This window comes from Phocoena sinus, chromosome 9, assembly GCF_008692025.1.
Source record: "Phocoena sinus isolate mPhoSin1 chromosome 9, mPhoSin1.pri, whole genome shotgun sequence".
Taxonomy (NCBI): domain Eukaryota; kingdom Metazoa; phylum Chordata; class Mammalia; order Artiodactyla; family Phocoenidae; genus Phocoena; species Phocoena sinus.
The window spans coordinates 57,826,832-57,850,543 of NC_045771.1; the positions used below are offsets into that span (position 1 = coordinate 57,826,832).

General features: G+C 38.6%; 1 protein-coding gene across 1 annotated transcript; it reads left to right on the forward strand.

Moving 5' to 3' along the window:
* The first annotated feature begins 7,526 nt into the window (after positions 1-7,526).
* On the forward strand, positions 7,527-22,306 carry GNGT1 (G protein subunit gamma transducin 1). Its single transcript, XM_032643543.1, has 3 exons — positions 7,527-7,576; positions 7,667-7,769; positions 22,043-22,306. The coding sequence occupies exons 2-3, from the start codon at positions 7,674-7,676 to the stop codon at positions 22,169-22,171; spliced, it is 225 nt and encodes a 74-aa protein (XP_032499434.1). The 5' UTR covers positions 7,527-7,576; positions 7,667-7,673; the 3' UTR covers positions 22,172-22,306.
* Positions 22,307-23,712: the final 1,406 nt, after the last annotated feature.

The window sequence follows — 23,712 nt, forward strand, 5'->3', positions numbered from 1 at the left end:
TATTGTACATAACAGAGTGGATTTGTTTCTGAAAAAAATGTGTCAGACTGAATGTTTATGAATCAACATATTTAAAGTGCTAACATTTCTATTTCAAAGAATCTGTGATTGACCCTCTGTATAAAACAAAGGACTTTTAAAAATCAATTTTAATAATTTCCCCTAATATAGCCCTTATAACTTAAATATTTTATTAGTCAAGTTTTCTTTTTTTAAAAAATAAATTTATTTATTTATTTATTTTTGGCTGTATTGGGTCTTCGTTGCTGAGCGTGGACTTTCTTTAGCTACGTCGAGCAGGGACTACTCTTCATTGTGGTGCGTAGGCTTCTCACTGCGGTGGCTTCTCTTGTTGTGGAGCACGGGCTCTAGGCATGTGGGCTTCAGTAGTTGTGGCACGCACGTTCAGTAGTTACGGCACGCGGGCTCTAGAGCACAGGCTTAGTAGTTGTGGCACACGGGCTTAGTTGCTCCATGGCATGTGGGATCTTCCTCGACCAGGGCTCGAACCCGTGTCCCCTGCATTGGCAGGTGAATTCTTAACCACTGCACCACCAGGGAAGCCCTAGTCAAGTTTTCTTACTTCAAAATACGTTAGTCTATAATTGGTAAAAACGAACAGGAAACAAGTAGCCTTTTGACTTTACACTAGGCCGTTTTAGTTCTAAATAAATTATCAAGAAACCTGTGGAAACTCTGAAAGACATTAGTGAGACACTGAGCTACTCTACGTAGTTCAATCCTCAACATCCCTAACCGGTACCTACAAAACCAGTAGGGGGCACTATTGGTCCCATTGAGAACCAGTGCTCTGTGGATGGGGTACAGCTCTGAGATACTTTCTCCCCCTCCTCTTCTCTTCTTGGGCTTTTTGGGCCTTAGCTCCTCTGATAGTAGTAGTGCAGGATGGAGGAAGAAGTAAAAGGTGACATATATTCTACCTAATGAGGGTATGTTTCTCCCCTGAATTAGCTGTAACTGCTACCTTAGCTTGTTGGTCTATGAGTCTTCAGTCCTCCCGTTATATTCTGGTGAAAGTGGGAATGGGGATACTTGGTAACAGTTCCAGCAATCTGATCTATCCTCTCTTAGGTCTTCCCATGGAGGGTGGCCCAACCTGGAAGTTTAGAATATAAGTGGCCTAGTTAGTGGAGGCACTGGGGGGATGGAGGTGGTTAGTGCCCTTGGTTGTCAACTCTGTGCTTTCTTTCTCTATGTAATTCTGGAGTGATGGAGTATATATATATTAAAAAAAAAAAAGCAAACCTACTCTTTTAAACTAGTTTGAAGAGGGTAACTGAGAGAAGTGTGCTAGAGTGGAAAACATCCTAGACCAGAAAACAAACACTTGTGGTATAACCCCAGCTCTGTTGTCACCAGCTGTGTGATTTGGGGCATTTCAATTCTCTGGATCACCTTTGCCTCATCTGCAAAATGGGACAAAGAGAAATTAAATGATAAAATGGCCAAAAAAACACATGAAAAGATGCTCAACATCACTAATTATTAGGGAAATGCAAATCAAAACTACAATGAGGTATCACCTCACACTGGTCAGAATAGCCATCATCAAAAAAATCTACAAACAATAAATGCTGGAGAGGGTGTGGAGAAAAGGGAACCCTCTTACACTGACGGTGGGAATGTAAATTGGTACAGCCACTATGCAGAACAGTATGGAGGTTCATTAAAATACTAAACATAAAACTACCATATAACCCAGCAATCACACTCCTGGGCATATACCTGGAGAAAACCATAATTTGAAAAGATACATGCACCCCAGTGTTCATTGCAGCACTATTTACAATAGCCAGGACATGGAAGCAACCTAAATGTCCATCAACAGAGGAATGGATAAGGAAGATGTGGTACATATATACAATGGAATATTACTCAGCCATTAAGAAATAACAAAATAATGCCATTTGCAGCAACATGGATGGACCTAGAGATTGTTACACTGAGTGAAGTAAGTTAGACACAGAAAGACAAATATCATATGATATCGCTTATTTGTGGAATCTAAAAACGGGTACAAATTAACTTATTTACAAAACAGAAGTAGAGTCATGGATACAGAAAACAAACTTACGGTTACCAGGGGATAAGGTGGAGGAGGGATGAGATTGGGATTGACATATATACACTACAATATATAAAATAGGTAACTAGTAAGAACCTGCTGTATAGCACAAGGAACTCTACTCAATACTCTGTAATGGTGTATATGGGAAAAGAATCTAAAAAAGAGTGGATATATGTATATGTATAAATGATTCACTTTGCTGTACACCTGAAACTAACATAACATTGTAAATCAACTATACCCCAATAAAAATATTTTTTAAAAAGAGTAATTAAATCATATTATATCTGAATCTTTTATTTTTTTAGTTTGTAATTTTATATTTTCACTATTATTAAAATTAATATATGTATATAACTATATATTCAATATAATAAATTTACATATAATTTTTAAAGATTCTACTTTTATAATTTTTGAAGGTTCTATATTATTTTATTTATTTTTTAATATATCTTTATTGGAGTATAATTGCTTTAAAATGTTGTGTTATTTTCTGCTGTACAACAGAGTGAAACAGCTATATGCATACATATATCCCCATATCCCTTCCCTCTTGAGCCTCCCTCCCACCCTCCCTATCCCACCCTGCTAGGTCATCACAGAGCATGGAGCTGATCTCCCTGTGCTATGCAGCTGCTTCCCACTAGCTATCTATTTTACATTTGATAGTGTATATATGTCAGTGCTACTCTTTCACTTCGTCCCAGCCTGCCCTTCCCCCTCTGTGTCCTCAAGTCCATTCTCAAAGTCTGCATTTTTATTTCTGCCCTACCACTAGGTTCCTCAGTACCATTTTTCTAGATTCCATATATATGCATTAGCATACGGTATTTGTTTTTCTCTTTCTGACTTACTTCACTCTGTATGACAGACTCTAGGTCCATCCATCTCACTACAAATAACTCAATTTCGTTTCTTTTTATGGCTGAGTAATATTCCATTGTATATATGTGCCACATCTTCTTTATCCATTCCTCTGTCGATGGACACTTAGGTTGCTTCCATGTCCTGGCTATTGTAAATAGAGCTGCAATGAACATTTTGGTACATGACCCTTTTTGAATTATGGTTTTCTCAGGGTATATGCCCAGTAGTGGGATTGCTGGGTCATATGGTAGTTCTATTTTTAGTTTTCTAAGGAATCTCCATACTGTTCTCCTTAGTGGCTGTATCTATTTACATTCCCACCATCAGTGTAGGAGGGTTCCCTTTTCTCCACACCCTCTCCAGAATTTGTTGTTTCTAGGTTTTTTGATGTTGGCCATTCTGACTGGTGTGAGATTATACCTCACTGTAGTTTTGATTTGCATTTCTCTAATGATTAGTGATGTTGAGCACCTTTTCATATGCTTGTTGGCCATCTGTATGTTTTCTTTGAATCCTTTTAAATCCTTGACTTCAATACAACTCTGAGCATTTGAACTCTCCATGCAGACAATATATGCTGTGCTTCTCTGTGTATCTAGGTGTCCTTGAGGGTGGTGAGAGTTTTGATCCTCACTCTTTGAAATTTTTCATACAAGACCCATGGTATCAAATTTGGCAAGCGTTCTCAAATCTTCTAAGATTCACCTCCACCAAATGAAGTGTGTTTTGCTTAAATTATTATTAAATATGGTGAATCACAGCATTTTAGAGTTAAGAAATCATTTGTTATTAATATGAAGTTATATACTGGAGGGGAGCAGAATATGCCACCCCAAAGTATTCCTCTCTGGCATAAGGAGTATTTTGAGCTAATTATTTTTTTTTTTTTTTTAGACAAATCCCTAAATATTTATTTATTTATTTATTTATTTTTTTTTTTAACATCTTTATTGGGGTATAATTGCTTTACAATGGTGTGTTAGTTTCTGATTTATAACAAAGTGAATCAGCTATACATATACATGTGCTCCCATGTGTCTTCCCTCTTGCGTCTCCCTCCCTCCCACTCTCCCCCTCCCACCCCTCCAGGCTGTCCCAAAGCCCCGAGCTTATATCCCTGTGCCTTGCGGCTGCTTCCCCCTAGCTATCTACCTTACTACGTTTGTTAGTGTGTATATGTCCATGACTCTCTCTCGCCCTGTCAAAACTCACCCTTCCCCCTCCCCATATCCTCAAGTCCGTTCTCCAGTAGGTCTGCGCCTCTATTCCTGTCTTATCCCTAGGTTCTTCATGACATTTTTTCCCCTTAAATTCCATATATATGTGTTAGCATACGGTATTTGTCTTTGTCTTTCTGACTTACTTCACTCTGTATGACAGACTCTAGGTCTATCCATCTCATTACAAATAGCTCAATTTCATTTCTTTTTAAGGCTGAGTAATATTCCATTGTGTATATGTGCCACATCTTCTTTATCCATTCGTCCGATGATGGGCGCTTAGATTCTTTCCATCTCCGGGCTATTGTAAATAGAGCTGCAATGAACATTTTGGTACATGACTCTTTTTTTTTTTTTTTTTCATGACTCTTTTTGAATTTTGGTTTTCTCAGGGTATATGCCCAGTAGTGGGATTGCTGGGTCATATGGTAATTCTATTTGTAGTTTTTTAAGGAACCTCCATGAGCTAATTATTTTTAAGAAACAACAGACACAGGGGAAGCCATGAAAACCAAGTAGAAGTTATCCTCTTATAAGAGACATTTACATTTATAAGGGAAATCTCCATTTGTAATTGTGTCTCCCTCTCTGTACCAGAAAGAGGAGGATGAATCTAAATCTCTAAAAGCTCTTATCAATGGAGAAGGCAGCAACTCAACTCTCATAACTCTTGTTTACTGTGCTTTGCCTGCTAACCTCCCATGTCTGACTCCCCCTCCCCCTCCCCAGCATCTTCTTTTGTCTTTAGTTGGAAGCAGCGTTTAAGGTGGTGGCTTGGGCCATTTGTGGGAGTTACTCAGTTTTCCTGGGTCTCTCCCACGTATACAGGAGGTATATACGTTACTAAACTTTTGTTTGTTTTTCTTCTATTAATCTTTTATTACAGGATGGTCTCAGCCAAGAACCTAGAAGTATAGAGGGAAAATTATTTTTCCTCCCCTGCAACATCATGCACTTTTCTCTATGTTTAGGTGAATATTTCTGATGTAAGTTGCAAGTGACTTTATCAATACTTCATGATTCTCTTCTGTATACCAAACAATATACAAAACAATACACAGTGATAAGGACATAAGTTATGAAAGATATGGATGCTCTTGTAAAGGTCTTTACAATCCTTCGTGTCTTAGAGTTCTTAGAAGCAGGGCCTAAGACAGGGACACTTGTCCAAGTGATTTATTGATGGTGAGCTCTCAGGAGAAATCTCTGAAGGAAGGAGGAAAACAGGATGAAGGAGGATAAGACAGGCAAAGATGCGGTTTCAGAAGTCTAGCTTCATCCTGAACCCATGGGGTGCTCAGGAAGTTTCTCAATTACACCAAGGCTTTTCAGCCCAGAGGCAAGTTGTCTGGGCTATTAGAACCCCACTTCAGCCAGCCATTTGCTACAGGACACCCACAGGGGCCAGTTGTCATAATCTTCCAGACATCACCAGCTGAAGTGGCTTCCATCAGCTAAGGACAAACGTATGTAAAGGTTTGGTGGTCAACAACTGCAGCTTCTGGAGGTATAAATACCCCAACCTGGAAAGGGAAAGGGGGGTCTGGGAAGGGCACCAACGGCATCTACTACACATGGTATTAAAGGAGCTAAATCATGTCCACATGATATCCGTTAAGAGCATTTATAAAGCCACCTATCAGCAAGTGACATGTAAGACAACACAATCTGAAACTCTAGAGGTACAGAGTAAGTGAGTAACATCAGCTAACGTGTACTGAGGGCTTGCTCCATGCTATGCAGTGTTATGTGATCTTTATTCTTCTCAGAAAATATCTACAATGTAGGTACTATTATTGCTCCTATTTCCTAGTAAACTGAGGCACAGAGAGGTTACATAACTTGATCAGGACCACACAGCCAGCAAGTGCCAGTGACTGATCATTTCATTGGCAATATATGGTAAAGCTTCTCTGGAACAGAGAAAATGAAATTCTAACCCCTACCCCAAATCAAAATCCCTTAAGTTGGGCCTCTATTTTAACAAATTCCTAAAGTGATTCTTCAAAGTCACTGCCAAGTGGAAAACATTTTCCAAGATGGAGAAAAGTTATGCAAAAGACAATGTCAACAGGTAAAAATGATCAGCAGAAACAGAGGTGCTTGTGAATTTTTGCAGGTAGTCTGAAGGGAGTAAGAAGGAAGGAAAGAAAAACACTGAGAATGGGCTCTTGAATACCAAGCAATAATTACACAGGAAGAAATAACTTTTTTGTTGTCATATTGATTCTTAAAATAAGAACAGAATAAAATAAAAATTAAAAGGATAGGAAACATTGGCTTTGGGTACCCATCGGGTACCTCTGTGCTGGCCTATGTAGGTATTTATCCCTAAAAAATAGGTTAAACTACCTCTTTTCCAGAGAAGAACAGGATATTATAAAATAAAGAAGGAAAATAATATTTCCTCAGATGTTTTGGAAATGAAAATACTATATAAATGCAAGGAAGTAAGTTAATTGCTGAAATGTGATTAGCAGCGTATTTTTATGTAGATGTATGATGTTGTTTTCTGAAATAACATGTGACCTGAATGTGTCTACTTTAATAAAAATATGTCATCATAGAAGTTGGACCAGAGAAACAAAAGAGAAGAGAGGACCTAAAGAGGACAGATTATAAAGCGTGATGCCACTTGGCTACAATGAAATATTTTCCAGGCAATTTCATACAGGAATCACTAGCTACTGTGCCATCTTTCCCATTGCCCATTGATCTAATTAAGAAGAAGAAGACATTGCTAAAAGGGCAGAAGAGTCTGTTTTTTTATGATGTACATCAGGAGATCAGACTCCCCGCATCCCCTTTATCCTGCTGCATTTGCTCATCATTGCTGTCCAATTCGTTGTGACAATTACATACAAAAAAATTCCAGGAGAAACACATCTAAGTAGTATGCTAGTTTGTTTCCAACTAACAAGGTTATTTGTTTGTTATATTTTCATTCCATTGGTTTATATTTCAATCCATTATTTATAAGGAACTTATAATGACACTTTTTGTATGTTTCTCTGTTAATACCAGATCAGATACTCCAGCGAATTAGGGGATTAATGGGTAGTCCTCAGAATGACCTCAAACTAACTTAAATGGCATAAATCATATGAGGGAGGGCTTTGGAGTTGGAGATAAGGGTTGGAACCTCAAGTTTTTACACTGTGTCAAATAAACAGGGAAAAGGAGGAGCATTGGATATTTAAGATTATTTACTGACTGAACTGACCTCTCCCCACAAACCTACTAGCAGGTGTTTAGAGCAAATACTTAGTTTAATCATATTAATGAAGATTATAAGGAAGCTTTAAAACCTCAAGGCTAGTGTGCAGTGCTAGAATTGTTCAAAGAGCATTCAAGAGAAATTGACTACCACAGGAAGTTAAAACAAACAGTTCACTTAGTAAGTTAAGAGCTGAGGGAAGGGTTGGCTAACATTAACTTGACGTGAGTCTAGCAATTCAGGTGTATGAACTTTCTACCTTTTCAGCAGGCAAAAGATGCCAGTGATCAATATTGAGGACCTGACAGAAAAGGACAAATTGAAGATGGAAGTTGACCAGCTCAAGAAAGAAGTGACACTGGAAAGAATGCTGGTAAACTGCTGCTCTGTTTTGAATTTTATTTTTAAACTGGAGATAACTGTAGCACTACCAGGTTAAAAACCATTGAAGGGGAGCAGAATTTGCCACCCCAAAATATGCCTTTTTGGCATATGGATTATTTTAGGCTGATTATTTTTGAAAAATAGCAGACGCAGGGGAAGCTCTGAAAACCAACTAGCAGTTTCCCTTTCCTAAGAGACAGTTACATTTATAAGGGAAATCTCCATTAGTAAGGGTGTCTCCTTCTCTGTATCAGGAGGAGAAGCATGACTCTAAATCTCTAGAAACTCTTATCATGGAGAACACAAGGATTAGATCTGCTTAACAGCCTTACCCTTGTTTGCTGTTGTTAAAAAACAAAATTCAACTGAGTAAAATTGAAGATATAATTGGCTTTATTAAATAATTCATGAATTGGGCAGCATCCCATCTAGCAAGTAGAAAGGCTCACCAAGGAACGGTACAAAATGGAAGGTTTTTATAGGCACAAAGGGGTGGGAGAAGGAAGTCATAAACAAAAGAAAGAATTATTTCAGGCAGGAGCAACTTCCTTTGTGGGAAGAACAGGGGTCTATCATGCAGATTACCTCACTAGTGCTGATCAGGAAGTTACAGATTGATAGGTTTAAATTCCACTCCTGAGAAAGGCTGAAACTGCAGTTAAGTTAGGTATTAAGTTTTGGTTTGTTGATGTGGAGCTTTGTCCATTTAGGGACTGTTCTTTGTTTTTGCTTTGTTTTGTTTTTTTAATACTGTGCTTTTCCTTTTTTTTTTTTTTTTAATTCCCAAATAAAAAACGTGTATTTGGGGTGTTAAGAATTACAGTTCAGGAGACAGATTAGGGTAAAATGGAAAGAGTGTTCCAGGGAAGAGAAAGAGTCAGGGGCTTACAAAGGCAAAGCCAAGAGGTTGTACTGTGACATAAGGGAGGAAATATTTGTCCTTAAGGGGTAGGCTGTTGTGAATTATTTTAGGGTAAGGTTCTGGTAATTATCTTAAGCCCATAACTGGCTCCCCACACCCCTGTCATCCACACCTACCATCTTCTTTGGTCTTTCACTGCAGTGGGATTTAAGATGGTGGCTTAGACTATTTCAGGGAGCTACTCAGTTTTCCTGAGTCTCTCCCTTGTATACAGAAGGTATACATGTTATTAAACTTCTGTTTGTTTTTCTCCTGTTAATCTGTCTTTCTTATTACAGGATTATCTCAGTCAAGAACCTAGAAGTGTAGAGGGAAAATTATTTTTCCTCTCCCACATCATTGACTGGAGAAACTCAATATAGTTGAAAACAAGTTGTTCAGATAAAATTCATCAGAAATTAAGAAAATTAATAATCATAATTATCTTTTGATTTAGAGTTAAAATCAACAGTTTGGCAAACTATTTTCCATAAGCCAAATCCAGCACTTAGCCTGTTTTTCTATGGCCACTAAGCTAAAAATGTTTTAAATTTTTTATAGAGTTGCTTTATTTTTATTTATTTTTAATTTTTTTTTTACATCTTTATTGGAGTATAATTGCTTTACAGTGGTGTGTAAGTTTCTGCTTTATAACAAAGTGAATCAGTTATACATATGTTCCCATATCTCTTCCCTCTTGCATCTCCCTCCCTCCCACCCTCCCTATCCCACCCCTCCAGGCGGTCACAAAGCACCGAGCTGATCTCCCTGTGCTATGCGGCTGCTTCCCACTAGCTATCTACCTAACGTTTGGTAGTGTATATATGTCCATGCCTCTTTCTTGCTTTGTCACAGCTTACCCTTCCCCCTCCCCATATCCTCAAGTCCATTCTCTAGTAGGTCTGTGTCTTTATTCCTGTCTTACCTCTAGGTTCTTCATGACATTTTTTTTTCCTTAAATTCCATATATATGTGTTAGCATACGGTATTTGTCTTTCTCTTTTGACTTACTTCACTCTGTATGACAGACTCTAGGTCTATCCACCTCATTACAAATAGCTCAATTTCATTTCTTTTTATGGCTGAGTAATATTCCATTGTATATATGTGCCACATCTTCTTTATCTATTCATCCGATGATGGACACTGTCTTGATTACTGTAGATTTGTAGTATAGTCTGAAGTCAAGGAGCCTGATTCCTCCAGCTCCGTTTTTCTTTCTCAAGATTGCTTTGGCTATTCAGGGTCTTTTGTGATTCCATACAAATTGTGAAATTTTTGTCCTAGTTCTGTGAAAAATGCCATTGGTAGTTTAATAGGGATTGCACTGAATCTGTAGAATGCTTTGGGTAGTGTAGTCATTTTCACAGTGTTGATTCTTCCAATCCAAGGACATGGTATATCTCTCCATCTCTTTGTATCATCTTTAATTTCTTTCATCAGTGTCTTATAGTTTTCTGCATATAGGTCTTTTGTTTCCTTAGGTTTGTTCCTAGTCCTAGGTATTTTATTCCTTTGGTTGCAGTGGTAAATGGGAGTGTTTCCTTAATTTCCCTTTCAGATTTTTCATCATTAGTGTATAGGAATGCCAGAGATTTCTGTGCATTAATTTTGTATCCTGCTACTTTACCAAATTCATTGATTAGCTCTAGTAGTTTTCTGGTAGTGTCTTTAGGATTTTCTATGTATAGTATCATGTCATCTGCACACAGTGACAGCTTTACTTCTTTTCCAATTTGGATTCCTTTTATTTTTTTTTCCTCTCTGATCGCTGTGGCTAAAACTTCCAAAACTATGTTGAATACTAGTGGTGAGAGTGGGCAACCTTGTCTTGTTCCTGATCTTAGTGGAAATGATTTCAGTTTTTCACCATTGAGACTGATGTTGGCTGTGGATTTGTCGTATATGGCCTTTATGATGTTGAGGTAAGTTCCCTCTATGCCTACTTTCTGGAGGGTTTTTATCATAAATGGGTGTGTAATTTTGTCGAAAGCTTTTTCAGCATCTATTGAGATGATCATATGGTTTTTATCCTTCAATTTGTAAATATGGTGTATCACATTGATTGATTGGCGTATATTGAAGAATCCTTGCATTCCTGGGATAAACCCCACTTGATCATGGTGCATGATCCTTTTAATATGCTGTTGGATTCTGTTTGCTAGTATTTTATTGAGGATTTTTGCATCTATGTTCATCGGTGATATTGGCCTGTAGTTTTCTTTTCTTGTGACATATTTGTTTGGTTTTGGTATCATGTTGATGGTGGCCTCATAGAATGAGTTTGGGAGTGTTCCTCCCTCTGCTATATTTTGGAAGAGTTTGAGAAGGATAGGTGTTAGCTCTTCTCTAAATGTTTGATAGAATTTGCCTGTGAAGCCATCTGGTCCTGGGCTTTTGTTTGTTAGAAGATTTTTAGCCACAGTTTCAATTTCAGTGCTTGTGATTGGTCTGGTTATATTTTCTGTTTCTTCCTGATTCAGTCCCGGAAGGTTGTGCTTTTCTAAGAATTTGTTCATTTCTTCCAGGTTGTCCATTTTATTGGCATATAGTGGCTTGTAGTAATCTCTCATGATCCTTTGCGTTTCTGCAGTGTCACTTGTTACTTCTCCCTTTTCATTTCTAATTCTGTTGATTTGAGTCTTCTCCCTTTTTTTCTTGATGAGTCTGACTAATGGTTTATCAATTTTGTTTATCTTCTCAAAGAACCAACTTTTAGTTTTATTGATCTTTACTATCGTTTCCTTCATTTCTTTTTCATTTATTTGTGATCTGATCTTTAGGACTTCTTTCCTTCTGCTAACTTTGAGGTTTTTTGTTCTTCTTTCTCTAATTGCTTTAGGTATAAGGTTAGATTGTTTATTTGAGATGTTTCTTGAGGTAGGCTTGTATTGCTATAACTTCCCTCTTAGAACTGCCTTTGCTGCATCCCATAGGTTTTGGGTCATCGTGTTTTCATTGTCATTTGTTTCTAGGTATTTTTTGATTTCCTCTTTGATTTCTTCACTGATCCCTTGGTTATTAAGTAGTGTATCCATGTGTTTGTATTTTTTACAGATTTTTTTCTTGTAATTGATATCTAGTCTCATAGTGTTGTGGTCAGAAAAGATACTTGATATGATTTCAATTCTTAAATTTACCAAGGCTTGATTTGTGATCCAAGACATGATCTATCCTGGAGAATGTTCCATGAGCACTTGAGATGAAAGTGTATTCTGTTGGTTTTGGATGGAATGTCCTATAAACATCAATTAAGTCCATCTTGTTTAATGTATCATTTAAAGCTTGTTTTTCCTATTTATTTTCATTTTGGATGATTAGTCCATTGGTGAAAGTGGAGTGTTAAAGTCCCCTCCTATGCTTATGTTACTGTTGATTTCCCCTTTTAGGGCTGTTAGCATTTGCCTTATGTATTGAGGTGCTCCTATGTTGTGTGCATATATATATATTTTTTTTTTTTTTTAAACATCTTTATTGGGGTATAATTGCTTTACAATGGTGTGTTAGTTTCTGCTTTATAACAAAGTGAATCAGCTATACATATACATATGTTCCCATATGTCTTCCCTCTTGCGTCTCCCTCCCTCCCACTCTCCCCATCCCACCCTTCCAGGCTGTCACAAAGCACCGAGCTAATATCCCTGTGCCTTGCGGCTGCTTCCCCCCAGCTATCTACCTTACTACGTTTGTTAGTGTGTATATGTCCATGACTCTCTCTCGCCCTGTCAAAACTCACCCCTCCCCCTCCCCATACCCTCAAGTCCGTTCTCCAGTAGGTCTGCGTCTTTATTCCTATCTTACCCCTAGGTTCTTCATGACATTTATTTCCCTTAAATTCCATATATATGTGTTAGCATACGGTATTTGTCTTTTTCTTTCTGACTTACTTCACTCTGTATGACAGACTCTAGGTCTATCCATCTCATTACAAATAGCTCAATTTCATTTCTTTTTAAGGCTGAGTAATATTCCATTGTGTATATGTGCCACATCTTCTTTATCCATTCATCCGATGATGGGCGCTTAGGTTGTTTCCATGTCCTGGCTATTGTAAATAGAGCTGCAATGAACATTTTGGTACATGACTCTTTTTGAATTTTGGTTTTCTCAGGGTATATGCCAAGTAGTGGGATTGCTGGGTCATATGGTAATTCTATTTGTAGTTTTTTAAGGAACCTCCATACTGTTCTCCACAGTGGCTGAACCAATTCACATTCCCACCAGCAGTGCAAGAGTGTCCCCTTTTCTCCACACCCTCTCCAGCATTTATTGTTTCTAGATTTTTTGATGATGGCCATTCTGACTGGTGTGAGATGATATCTCATTGTAGTTTTGATTTGCATTTCTCTAATGATTAATGATGTTGAGCATTCTTTCATGTGTTTGTTGGCATTCTGTATATCTTCTTTGGAGAAATGTCTATTTAGGTCTTCTGCCCATTTTTGGATGGGGTTGTTTGTTTTTTTGTTATTGAGCTGCATGAGCTGCTTGTAAATTTTGGAGATTAATCCTTTGTCAGTTGCTTCATTTGCAAATGTTTTCTCCCATTCTGAGGGTTGTCTTTTGGTCTTGGTTATGGTTTCCTTTGCTGTGCAAAAGCTTTGAAGTTTCATTAGGTCCCATTTGTTTATTTTTGTTTTTATTTCCATTACTCTAGGAGGTGGGTCAGAAAGGATCTTGCTGTGATTTATGTCATAGAGTGTTCTTCCTATGTTTTCTTCTAAGAGTTTGATAGTTTCCGGCCTTACATTTAGGTCTTTAATCCATTTTGAGCTTATTTTTGTGTATGGTGTTAGGGAGTGATCTAATCTCATACTTTTACATGTACCTGTCCAGTTTTCCCAGCACCATTTATTGAAGAGGCTGTCCTTTCTCCACTGTACATTCCTGCCTCCTTTATCAAAGATAAGGTGTCCATATGTGCGTGGGTTTATCTCTGGGCTTTCTATCCTGTTCCACTGATCTATCTTTCTGTTTTTGTGCCAGTACCATACTGTCTTGATTACTGTTGCTTTGTAATATAGTCTGAAGTCAGGGAGCCTTATTCCTCCAGCTCCTTTTTTCGTTCTCAAGATTGCTTTGGCTATTCGGGGTCTTTTGTGTTTCCATACAAATTGCGAAATTTTTTGTTCTAGTTCTGTGAAAAATGCCAGTGGTAGTTTGATAGGGATTGCATTGAATCTGTAGATTGCTTTGGGTAGTAGAGTCATTTTCACAATGTTGATTCTTCCCATCCAAGAACATGGTATATCTCTCCATCTATTTGTATCATCTTTAATTTCTTTCATCAGTGTCTTATAATTTTCTGCATACAGGTCTTTCGTATCCTTAGGTAGGTTTATTCCTAGATATTTTATTCTTTTTGTTGCAATGGTAAATGGGAGTGTTTTCTTGATTTCACTTTCAGATTTTTCATCATTAGTATATAGGAATGCCAGAGATTTCTGTGCATTAATTTTGTATCCTGCTACTTTACCAAATTCATTGATTAGCTCTAGTAGTTTTCTGGTAGCATCTTTAGGATTCTCTATGTATAGTATCATGTCATCTGCAAACAGTGACAGCTTTACTTCTTCTTTTCCGATTTGGATTCCTTTTATTTCCTTTTCTTCTCTGATTGCTGTGGCTAAAACTTCCAAAACTATGTTGAATAAGAGTGGTGAGAGTGGGCAACCTTGTCTTGTTCCTGATCTTAGTGGAAATGCTTTCAGTTTTTCACCATTGAGGATGATGTTTGCTGTGGGCTTGTCATATATGGCTTTTATTATGTTTAGGAAAGTTCCCTCTATGCCTACTTTCTGGAGGGTTTTTATCATAAATGGGTGTTGAATTTTGTCGAAAGCTTTCTCTGCATCTATTGAGATGATCATATGGTTTTTCTCCTTCAATTTGTTAATATGGTTTATCACATTGATAGATTTGCGTATATTGAAGAATCCTTGCATTCCTGGAATAAACCCCACTTGATCATGGTGTATGATCCTTTTAATGTGCTGTTGGATTCTGTTTGCTAGTATTTTGTTGAGGATTTTTGCATCTATGTTCATCGGTGATATTGGCCTGTAGTTTTCTTTCTTTGTGACATCCTTGTCTGGTTTTGGTATCAAGGTGATGGTGGCTTCGTAGAAGGAATTTGGGAGTGTTCCTCCCTCTGCTATATTTTGGAAGAGTTTGAGAAGGATAGGTGTTAGCTCTTCTCTAAACGTTTGATAGAATTCACCTGTGAAGCCATCTGGTCCTGGGCTTTTGTTTGTTGGAAGGTTTTTAATCACAGTTTCAATTTCAGTGCTTGTGATTGGTCTGTTCATATTTTCTATTTCTTCCTGATTCAGTCTTGGCAGGTTGTGCATTTCTAAGAATTTGTCCATTTCTTCCAGATTGTCCATTTTATTGGCATAGAGTTGCTTGTAGTAATCTCTCATGATTTTTTTTATTTCTGCAGTGTCAGTTGTTACTTCTCCTTTTTCATTTCTAATTCTATTGATTTGAGTCTTCTCCCTTTTTTTCTTGATGAGTCTGGCTAGTCGTTTATCTATTTTGTTTATCTTCTCAAAGAACCAGCTTTTAGTTTTATTGATCTTTGCTATTGTTTCCTTCATTTCTTTTTCATTTATTTCTGATCTGATTTTTATGATTTCTTTCCTTCTGCTAGCTTTGGGGTTTTTTTGTTCTTCTTTCTCTAATTGCTTGAGGTGCAAGGTTAGGTTGATTATTCGAGATGTTTCCTGCTTCTTAAGGTGGGCTTGTATTGCTATAAACTTCCCCCTTAGAACTGCTTTTGCTGCATCCCATAGGTTTTGGGTCGTCGTGTCTCCATTGTCATTTGTTTCTAGGTATTTTTTTATTTCCTCTTTGATTTCTTCAGTGATCACTTCATTATTAAGTAGTGTATTGTTTAGCCTCCATGTGTTTGTATTTTTTAAAGATCTTTTCCTGTAATTGATATCTAGTCTCATGGCGTTGTGGTCGGAAAAGATACTTGAAACAATTTCAGTTTTCTTAAATTTACCAAGGCTTGATTTGTGACCCAAGATATGATCTATCCTGGAGAATGTTCCATGAGCACTTGAGAAAAATGTGTATTCTGTTGTTTTTGCATATATATTTATAATTGTTATATCTTCTTCTTGGATTGATCTCTTGATCATTATGTAATGTCCTTCTTTGTCTCTTGTTATATGAGAATTGCTACTCCAGCTTTCTTTTGATTTACATTTGCATGGAATATCTTTTTCCATCCCCTCACTTTCAGTCTGTATGTGTCCCTAGGTCTGAAGTGGGTCTCTTGTAGACAGCAAATATATGGGTCTTGTTTTTGTACCCATTCAGCCAGTCTGTGTCTTTTGGTTGGAGCATTTATTCCATTTACATTTAAGGTAATATCGATATGTATCTTCCTATTACCATTTTCTTAATTTTGGGGTTTTGTTTTTGTAAGTCTTTTCTTTCTCTTGTGTTTCTTGCCTAGAGAAGTTCCTTTAGCATTTGTTGTAAAGCTGGTTGGGTGCTGCTGAATTCCTTTAGCTTTTGCTTGTCTGTAGAGGTTTTAATTTCTCTGTTGAATCTGAATGAGATCTTTGCTGGGTAGAATAATCTGGTTTGTAGGTTTTTCCCTTTCATCACTTTAAATATGTCCTGCCACTCCCTTCTGGCTTGCAGAGTTTCTGCTGAAAGATCAGCTGTTAACCTTATGGGGATTCCCTTGTAGGTTATTTGTTGCTTTTCCCTTGCTGCTTTTAATATTTTTTATTTGTGTTTAATTTTTGATAGTTTGATTAATAGGTGTCTTGGAGTGTTTCTCCTTGGATTTATCCTGTATGGGACTCTCTGTGCTTCCTGGACTTGATTGACTATTTCCTTTCCCATGTTAGGGAAGTTTTCAACTATAATCTCTTCAAATATATTCTCAGTCCCTTTCTTTTTCTCTTCTTCTTCTGAGACCCCTATTATTCGATTGTTGGTGCATTTAATGTTGTCCAAAAGGTCTCTGAAACTGTCCTCAATTCTTTTCATTCTTTTTTCTTTATTCTGCTGTGTGGTAGTTATTTCTACTATTTTATCTTCCAGGTCAGTTATTCGTTCTTCTGCTTCAGTTATTCTGCTATTGATTCCTTTTAGAGAATTTTTAATCTCATTTATTGTGTTGTTCATCATTGTTTGTTTCCTCTTTAGTTCTTCTAGGTCCTTGTTAAATGTTTCTTGTATTTTCTCCATACTATTTCCAAGATTTTGGATCATCTTTACTGTCATTACTCTGAATTCTTTTTCAGGTACACTGCCTATTTCCTCTTTATTTGTTTGGTCTGCTAGGTTTTTACTTTGCTCCTTTATCTGCTGCATATTTCTCTGTGTTCTCATTTTGCTTAACTTACTGTGTTTGGGGTCTCCTTTTCACAGGCTGCAAGTTCATAGTTCCCATTGTTTTTGTGTCTGCCCCCAGTGGGTAAGGTTGGTTCAGTGGGTTGTGTAGGTTTCCTGGTGAAAGGGACTGGTGCCTGTGTTCTGGTGAATGAGGCTGGATTTTGTCTTTCTGGTGGGCAGGACCGTGTCCAGTGCTGAGTTTGGGGGTGTCTGTGAACTTATTATGATTTTAGGCAGCCTCTCTGCTAATGGGTGGGGATGTGTTCCTGTCTTGCTGGTTGCTTGTCATGGGGTGTCCAGCAGTGGAGCTTTTGGTTGTTGAGTGGAGCTGAGTCTTAACGTTGAGACAGAGATCTCTGGGAGAGCTCTCACGATTGATATTACGTGGGGCCAGGAGGTCTCTGGTTTTCCACTGTCCTGAACTCGGCTTTCCCACCTCAAAGCCTCAGGCCTGACACCCTGCTGGAGCACCAAGACCCTGTCAGCCACACGGCTCAGAGTGAAAAGGGAAAAAAACAAAAGAAAGAAAGAAAGCAAATAAATAAAGTTATTAAAATTAAAAAATTTTTAAATATTATTAAAATAAAAAAGTAATTTAAAAAAAGAAGAGAGCAACCAAACCAATAAATAAATCCACCAGTGATAACAAGTGCTAAAAACTATACTAAGGTAAACATAAAAATCAGAATCTAGTCAGTCACATACAGCAAACCCCAAGTCTACAGTTGCTCCCAAAGTCCACCTCCTCAATTTTGGGATGATTTGTTATCTATTCAGGTACTCCACAGATGCAGGGTACATCAAGTTGATTGTGGAGATTTAATCCGCTGCTCCTCAGGCTGCTGGGAGAGATTTCCCTTTCTCTTTGTTCTCACAGCTCCTGGGGTTCAGCTTTGGATTTCGGCCTGCCTCTGCGTGTAGGTTGCCTGAGGGTGTCTGTTCTTTGCTCAGACAGGACGGGGTTAAAGGAGCAGCTGATTCGGGGTCTCTGGCTCACTCAGGCTGGGGGGAGGGAGGGGTGCAGAATGCGGGGCAAGCCTGTGGTGGCAGAGGCCGGCGTGACGTTGCAACAGCTTGAGGTGCGCCATGTGTTCTCCCGGGGAAGTTGTCCCTGGATCACGGGACCCTGGCAGTGGTGGCTGCACAGGCTCCTGGGAGGGGAGGTGTGAATAGTGACCTGTGGTCGCACACAGGCTTCTTGGTGGCAGCAGCAGCAGCCTTAGCGTCTCATGCCTGTCTCTGGGGTCCGCACTGATAGCTGTGGCTCGCACCCATCTCTGGAGCTCGTTTAGGCGGTGCTCTGAATCCCCTCTCCTCACGCACCTCAAAACAATGGTCTCTTGCCTCCTAGGCAGCTCCAGACATTTTCCCAGATTCCCTCCTGGCTAGCCGTGGTGCACTAGCCCCATTCAGGCTGTGTTCACGCAGCCAACCCCAGTCCTCTCTGGGGTCTGACCTCCGAAGCCCGAGCCTCAGCTCCCAGCCCCTGTCCGCCCCAGTGGGTGAGCAGACAAGCCTCTCAGGCTGGTGAGTGCTGGTCGGCAGTGATTCTCTGTGCGGGAATCTCCCCGCTTTGCCCTCCGCACCTCCGTTGTAGTGCTCTCCTCTGCGGCTCCGAAGCTTCCTCCTCCGCTACCCGCAGTCTCTGCTCACGAAGGGGCTTCCTAGTGTGTGGAAACCTTTCCTCCTTCACGGCTCCCTCCCACTGGTGCAGGCCCTGTCCCTATCCTTTTCTCTCTGTTTATTCTTTTTTCTTTTGCCCTACCCAGGTACATGGGGAGTTTCTTGCCTTTGGGGAAGCCTGAGGTCTTCTGCCAGCGTTCAGTAGGTGTTCTGTAGGAGTTGTTCCATATGTAGATGTATTTCTGATGTGTTTGTGGGGAGGAAGGTGATCTACATGTCTTACTCCTCTGCTATCTTGAAGCGTCCTTATAGAGTTGTTTTAAATAAAAGGGAAAGAAAAATAAAATGAAGGATATGAGACATCATATTTTAGCTTAGCAATAAAGTAAAGCAATGCATATAGGCATTTTGTTTTTACTTTTTTAAATTGATAAGCTTCTCTTTATTTGATATTGTTCAGATACTTTTAGCCAAGACATCCCCTCCAGCACTGTCATGGCCAGTAATGAATGAATACATTCTATTCCTTCTTTGCAAATAAAAATGAGTTCAGGCACAAGAACTCACTGGTTTCTCCTAAAAATATTTGTCAGATCTTAGAAATGGTTACCAAAAGTCCTCTGCCAGTAGAAGGAGGAGAAATGGCAAAGGAATAAAAGTTTCCACCAAACAGTGACTGAAGCTTAGAAAATGTAGATATGTATTTTAGATTTCTTTGTTTTGGGAACATCAGTAGAACAAAAACTCCTCCACAAGTGATAAGAGTATATTTCATATTTCTTAAAAAAAAAAAACCTCATAAGGCCAAAGCGATAAAAGAAGCTTGTATTATCTTCATACTTTGCTCAAAACTCTTACTCCCAGTAAAAATTGGAATTTTGGCTTCTTTTATGTTTATAGTTGTCTCAAACTTCCCTGTTGCCCTTTCCATACAGGCAAAACATGTAATTTTTAAAAGATAAAATTAAATCTGTAAACAGCACAGAAGCTTGGAACGCACACCAAAAAAGTTTAAATCCTTATGTTTATAATTGGGGGAAAATAAAGTTTTGAGGTAAAGGAGGGTTATCTTTTTCTTCTTTATTTGAAACATCCAAAAGCTGTTTTGTTATTTATATACTCAGGATTGTTTTGTAGGCAGTTTGTTTGTCGTCATGTTATTCTTCACTTGTGGCAAGTTCACCTGGGAATTTTTGTTTGGGATAAATATCGCATCCATCCCCATTTGTCAGGTTTTGGGGTTCCTTTGCCCTATTACTCAATGTGTCTTTGCTCTTGGAAGTCAATTTAATCTAATATCAGACTGCCAAAACTACACACACATGCACACACACAGAACTTTCCAAGCCTGAACCCAGAGCTCTGACACAGGATAGCATAGTGTCATCATAGTATGGGTAAGTGGGTATCCTCTGGAACCATATTCCTGGTTCAGATTGTGGCTCTACAGCTTACTTCCTGTGTAATACTCACTTAAATGAGCTAACTCATCTGTGCCAGTTTCTTCTTCTATAAAATGGGAATAGTAACAATATGTAATTATTATTACTTTAAAAATTATTATTTATATCTATGAACCAGACCGATTCATAATGTGCCTCAACCTACTTTGCTGTTAAGGCAGCATTATTGTCAGAGTAAGACAACTCTTTGCATCCAGTTTCTAAAGCTGAAAGATTTATGATGACTATAAGCGAATATAATAGGCAAAAACTAAAAGCAATCTTTATAGTAATAGCTACCATTTGATTGACTATCTCTGTATGCCAGGTACTTAATGCAATCTGTGTTGCTTCTCATATTTCATAGCTGAAGTAACTATACCTTAGATAAACTATTTTAACTAAGGGCACACAGCTGGTAAGTGGGCAGAGTCAAAATCAAACCTGGGATGGCCTGAATCCAATGCCCATGCTCCTTCTACCATGCCATGTAATCCTGTATTAAACTATATATACTTATAATAAGGCTCCGTGAAATAATTCTGAAGCACATCCACCCACATAGGATTTTAGGTAGTCTGTTCCTCAGGATCCTCAGATCCTAGCCAGGCACTGTCAAAACTAACCCCTCACTGAGTCCTGTTCCTGACAACTGGTTGGGGCCCAAAGAGCTGGTGTTTGGAAGACAGGGGAAGAAGTGAAATTAAATCTCAAGTTTGAATTTTGAGGGGAAAAAGTGAATCTAAAGTATTGCATATTTCAAATGTGTGCATAAACTCCAAGTATCGTCCTGTGAAGGAGCCACCTGAACAATGTCCTGCCCCTGATTAGAAATGATCTGTTCTAATATGTAGATAATGAGCTTGCAGAGTCTAAGTAATCTTAAGTCTTCTGTCTAATGTTGCTTAGAACTTTCATGCAAAAATGGTGTGAAGATTTTATTAAAACAAAGCAATAAATTCCTTAGGTAACTTACAGAATGGTCACTTCATGGACTGCCAAAAATGAAGCAGTTTTGTGTTAATGTCATGAAGGATAAATTAAGTGAAAACAAAACAAGTTGACCATTAAAAGAAATGAATAATTTGGTCCCATGTGTGTATATGCATGTGTATACACACACACACACACACACACACACACACACACACACACGTACACATACTCATACTTACGCATGTATAGAACTTTGCCTCTCTCTAAACAGTATGTTACATGGTACATTAACAGGCTCTGGCTGAGTCCATTAAAATACTAAAGCCTGATTTTTCACAGGGTCATTACTATAATGGAGCAGATGACTAAGGAGCAAGCTCATAAGTAAAACGGATGATCTAGTTTAGCCAGTATTTATTTACTGAGCACCAACTAAATGCAGGCTCTGTTCTAGATGCCTGGGATACATGTGAACAAATCAGCCAAAGGTCCCTTTGGAGCTCACCTTCAAGTTTACAATCATGATCAATCATTGTAGACCAGCTTAAAATAAAATTACATGTGTATACTTCTGAGAATCCAGGAGTGGTGATAAGCCTGGAATTTAACAATTATTCATTCCCTTCCACCTTCACATTTTTGGAATGAAGTCAACGATTTAATCAATGCTCACTCTGGTAACGTTCTTGACTTGTGCTATCAGCTGTGTTCTGATCCCTGGACCCTGTCTCCTCTAAAGAAGCTGGAGGCAGCGTGCACTGAGAGCCCTTAGCTGGAGTATGGCGGCTGGTTAGCCTTTGCCCAGAGATATCCACAAGGGCAGGGCAGGGAGCAGCTATTTCTTCGTCTCTCGTAGAAAGTACAAATGCATTGGCAGAAAGCAGAATCACATTAAAAAGATAGAACAGACACAAAAATTATTATTATAAATGCATTCTTGGATTCTGCAGTACTCTCTATTAAGCCAAATGAGTCATCTCTTTCCTTTTTTCCTTTAAGGTGTCCAAATGTTGTGAAGAAGTAAGGGATTATGTTGAAGAAAGATCTGGGGAGGATCCATTAGTAAAGGGTATCCCAGAGGACAAAAATCCCTTCAAGGAGCTCAAAGGAGGCTGTGTGATTTCATAAAAAAAATTTTTTTTAATTCCATGGAATATCTTGAGCTTTAATGACATACTGTTTGGTCATATGTAATACTACTATTAAGCATGTACATGAATTTTTAAATTATAAATATGAGCATTTAATAAAATTTGGACTGTGATAATGCATAAGTCTATGCTTTTCTTAAAGTACTTAGCACAGAGTTTAACACATAATTGACAACAAATATTGATTGACCCATTTCTTTAACAATAATATGTTTTATAAATGAGTCTATATTATTCTGGATGCCAGCATATAGTTAATGTTTTATGTTTCTCCATTACCCTTTCAGCACTCTTAATTTCATGGTTAGACTTGTATTTTCCCCAACCTTTCACTTACTTAGAGAATTAAGAAATCTATTGTTTTGGTTCACAGAAAACCTATCTTGGCAGAATGTATGCTGTGAAGAGTTTTGTTGTTGATGTTCTGTTTTTTGTTTCCCTCTTTCAACCCCCAGTCAGCAGCAGTGGTTTTACCATAACCTCTTTCTGCATTCTTACCAATTCTACTTGTCACCAATGACATGACTTTTTCCCAGAATGCCAGTTGGATTAAGGGTTCAGTCTGTGGTCACGGAGCATGGTGGATTTAAGCAGCCCTCAAATAAAGGTCATGAGAAGCCAGAAAGGTCTGGCTCTGGCACTTCACTGCCTGCCTGACTTTGGATAAATTACTTAATCTCAGTTTCTTCTACTGTAGGATAGGGATAATAATGATCCAACCCCCTTTTTCATGGTGGTTAAATATTATACTAGGGTAACTACAGCACTTAGCATATTGTCTGACATGTAAGACCCAATAAGTGTTAACTAGTATTATTACTGGGAACAGAACTAGACAAAATACTTAGACTCCTGTAAGATGCATGCTATTCCATCCCCTCCCGCGGAGACTCACCAGTATAGTCCTTTTTTTCTGCAGCAGTGTAAGGGCAAGATGATAGGATAATAGCCATCACCTGCATCACCTTCCTAATCAGTTTCCTCCTGGCATCTTAACTGAGTTTTCATAAGCCAAATTTCACTACCTTTGTGCTAATGACTAAGAGATAACTTGCCTATGCTTCTGTAACAAATGACAAGTGTAAACTACCCCAACTCGGAAACTATTTTTGTTGTTAGTGTCTCTTTGTTGCTATCCCACATTTACAGTGCTGTTTTTGGATACATTAGTAATCAGAATACTCATAAATGTTAATTGATTGTCATCCTTTTAAAAACAAGATAAGGGCTTCCCTGGTGGTGCGGTGGTTGACAGTCCGCCTGCCGATGCGGGGGACACGGGTTCGTGCCCCGGTCCGGGAGGATCCCACATGCTGCGGAGCGGCTGGGCCCGAGAGCCATGGCCGCTGAGCCTGTGCGTCCGGAGCCTGTGCTCCGCAAAGGGAAAGGCCACAACAGTGAGAGGCCCGCGTACAGCAAAAAAAAAAAAAACCAATATAAGAGTTATCTATGATTGGGCCTGGAAGGGAATCTAAAGGTCGTCTCAGGTTTGGCTCCTAGCACAGTGCCCTCCTACTC